General features: G+C 39.1%; 1 protein-coding gene across 1 annotated transcript; it reads right to left on the bottom strand.

Annotated features, from left to right (window-relative positions):
* Positions 1-1,790, bottom strand: LOC134840063 (synaptosomal-associated protein 23-like). Its single transcript, XM_063855716.1, has 2 exons — positions 1,280-1,790; positions 1-545 (listed from the first exon to the last, which is right to left on the bottom strand). The coding sequence occupies exons 1-2, from the start codon at positions 1,626-1,628 to the stop codon at positions 310-312; spliced, it is 585 nt and encodes a 194-aa protein (XP_063711786.1). The 5' UTR covers positions 1,629-1,790; the 3' UTR covers positions 1-309.
* Positions 1,791-2,668: the final 878 nt, after the last annotated feature.

Raw genomic sequence — 2,668 nt, 5'->3', positions numbered from 1 at the left:
TTGGAAATAAGCTGAATTAAAATTCCATGCGTATTGAAACAAACTTAATGAATTATCTCAATTATCGACAGATAAACAATGTTTTCTATTCATAATATGTCATTCTATTCATTGCAAATTTACAGAAAATATAATTTTGAAAAGGTGAGTTTGTTTTGATCTCCTTTGACACACGGATGAAGTGATGCTAAAGCTAGTAGTATCGGTAGTGTTATTGGATATTTTTGGACGCGTGATATTAGTGCCAAGATAGCACATTGCTGGTTCAGACTGTATTGGAAAAATAAACTGAATCATCGGGTCTTTTATCTACTTGAGTATATTTCCAGCCTGTTGATCTGCATTCTGGATCCTGTCTCTATTAGCCTCTGACTTGTTGCTCATCCTGCCTATCTGCTCGTTTTGCCTGTCTAATTCCTCCCCCATATCTAGAGCCATGTGTTTCAATTGGGCTGTGATGTCCCCTACAGCTCCTAGATTCTCCTCCATTTCGTCTTCTTGTTCATCGTTCGCCACTCGCAACATGGCAGGGGTGTTGGTGTTGCCTTAAAAGGTTTATTATTTAAATGAAAAAAGGAGCTACTTAACAACTACCCCCCCCCCCCTCTTTTCCTCTTTTCAAAAAAGGGAGGGGGTAATTCTTAAGTAGATTAAGCATTCGAACTTTCAACATATCAGAAGGTAGCGAAATTCGAATTATGAAGAGAAAGCTCTGTGCTTATTTAAATCTTTTATTTAAAGAGGTGACAATTCTTAGTAGATACCATAGGGTAGAAGAAAAACCAGTTGCTGAGCAAATAGCACAGAAGGTTCTGACCCAAGTTTTTTGTTGAAAAAAAAAGAAAAAAAAATCGAATTTATGGTTCAGTTTTTTCTTCAAATTTGTTCATATTTTTGAACGTGCGCGGGAGAAACTAAACGCTAATTTACAACAAACTACTAAGAGCTAGGGCTTTGTTTATATAGTAGTAAAAAATGAAATTGAAAAACAATATTGATATTACAATATTGAGTTCAACCAACATTTATAAAAACCCAGCAAGAATCAAAAGCTTAAGAGAAGTGGTTTCTCGGCGCGATCAAACTGCCATATATTTAGCCTATATTCGTCCCTGGCGCATATCACGATAATTTGAGGGCGCATTTGCCTTTCTAATGTGGTTCTTTTCAGTTGTGAAAAAAGCTATACTTTTTTGAGTTTGCAAAAAAGAATAAATTGTAAGTTGATGCGCTGCGCTCCATCCTCGGGCAGTATTTGAGCAACCTTAGCTAAACTAACCAGGCTGAGTCGTAACATTTTCCGAGCTATAAGCGACCTTCTTTTTCTCCTTTCCCTGTTTCTTGTTGTGCTTGTTGTAGTTATTACTACGGCTTTTCTTATTCCATGGACACAGACAAATTCCACAGCACTTTTCCAGCTCATCTAAGTTTTGTTCGGCAGTGTCCATGTCATGATTGATTTCATCCAGACCTTTCTCGGCCCTGTCTAGCGCTTCGCCTTGGCGGTCTAGCTCACCCATCGTTTCAATACCCGCTTCTCGGCTCTGCTCGGCGAGAGCGCGGATTCGCCGAGTTGCTGCAACCGACTCGGTATTCGTATCGTGAATCTGCTGCTGAGCCGAAGCCATTTCGAGCTGTTTTTATTTAGAGCTGCAAACTAATATTCAATGGTCGGTCAGGTCAGTACAATAAGTCACCGCTCAAGTTAACAAAGCCTAGTCTAGCAAACTAAGACATTACATGGTGCTCGGCATGTTAAATTGATGTTTGAAAGGGTTTGTGTGTCCTGCTCAAATAGACCTCATAATCGCAATTGGTCGATCTAGTTGTCATTATTGAGAAAAGAAGTTAGAAATAGTCAAAAGCCATTGCCACAAATAACAAAAGCGACTGAGGAAGTCTCAAAATTAGTCACAACAATTAACAAGAATACTCGTATATGCGGGCAAAGCCCTGAATGGTCCCATGGCCAATTAAAAGGTTTCAAATAATTTTTGTTTAGTGAAATTTTGATTAATTAAAAAAATTGGACTGCCAATGTCAAATAAAAGCGTGAAACGACAATTCCTAACAAGCGACAATTCGTAACAACAGTGGGCGGATCTAGGATTTTCTCGAGGGGGGCGGATTTTCAAAGAACTTTCAAAAATTTTGTCGACCTTTTTTTTAGATTGACCCAACTGGTTTTTCGAGCTCTCCCTAAGCACATTTTAGTCCCTGTTTTGGGGCAAAATTTTGAAAGGCAAAATTTTGAAAAAACAGTCCATAAAAGGCGTTTTTAGGCACTTTTGAAAAGTTTTGCCCAAAAAATCGCGTTTTTTCGGCGCGCGCTCCCCCCCCCCCCCCTCAAAATTAGTATATATTGGCACCAAGATTAGTACCAAAATTAGTATATATCGGTGGGCGAAAAACGGATTTCTTAAAAAGTACCAAAGAAGTAAATCCGCCCCTGCGTAACAATAATTTAAGCGGCAAACACAAACTTATGTGCACTTTTTCTCTCGTACCGGTTATAAGCTCAGGGGAGCGAAGCGGAGCAAGCGTATTCTACTTGCCGATGCCTTAGTTAACAAATTCCAAAAGAAGGGGATAAGTTAACAAGATCCTCAATTTTTAGCCCTTTTATTGGGGCGACAATTCGTAACATGCGACAATCAGTAACAAACGA

Source organism: Symsagittifera roscoffensis, chromosome 2 (assembly GCF_963678635.1).
Source record: "Symsagittifera roscoffensis chromosome 2, txSymRosc1.1, whole genome shotgun sequence".
In the NCBI taxonomy this organism is placed as follows: Eukaryota; Metazoa; Xenacoelomorpha; order Acoela; family Convolutidae; genus Symsagittifera; species Symsagittifera roscoffensis.
The sequence above is the reverse complement of the archived record's forward strand: the minus strand, read 5'-3'. Positions and strand labels throughout refer to the sequence as shown.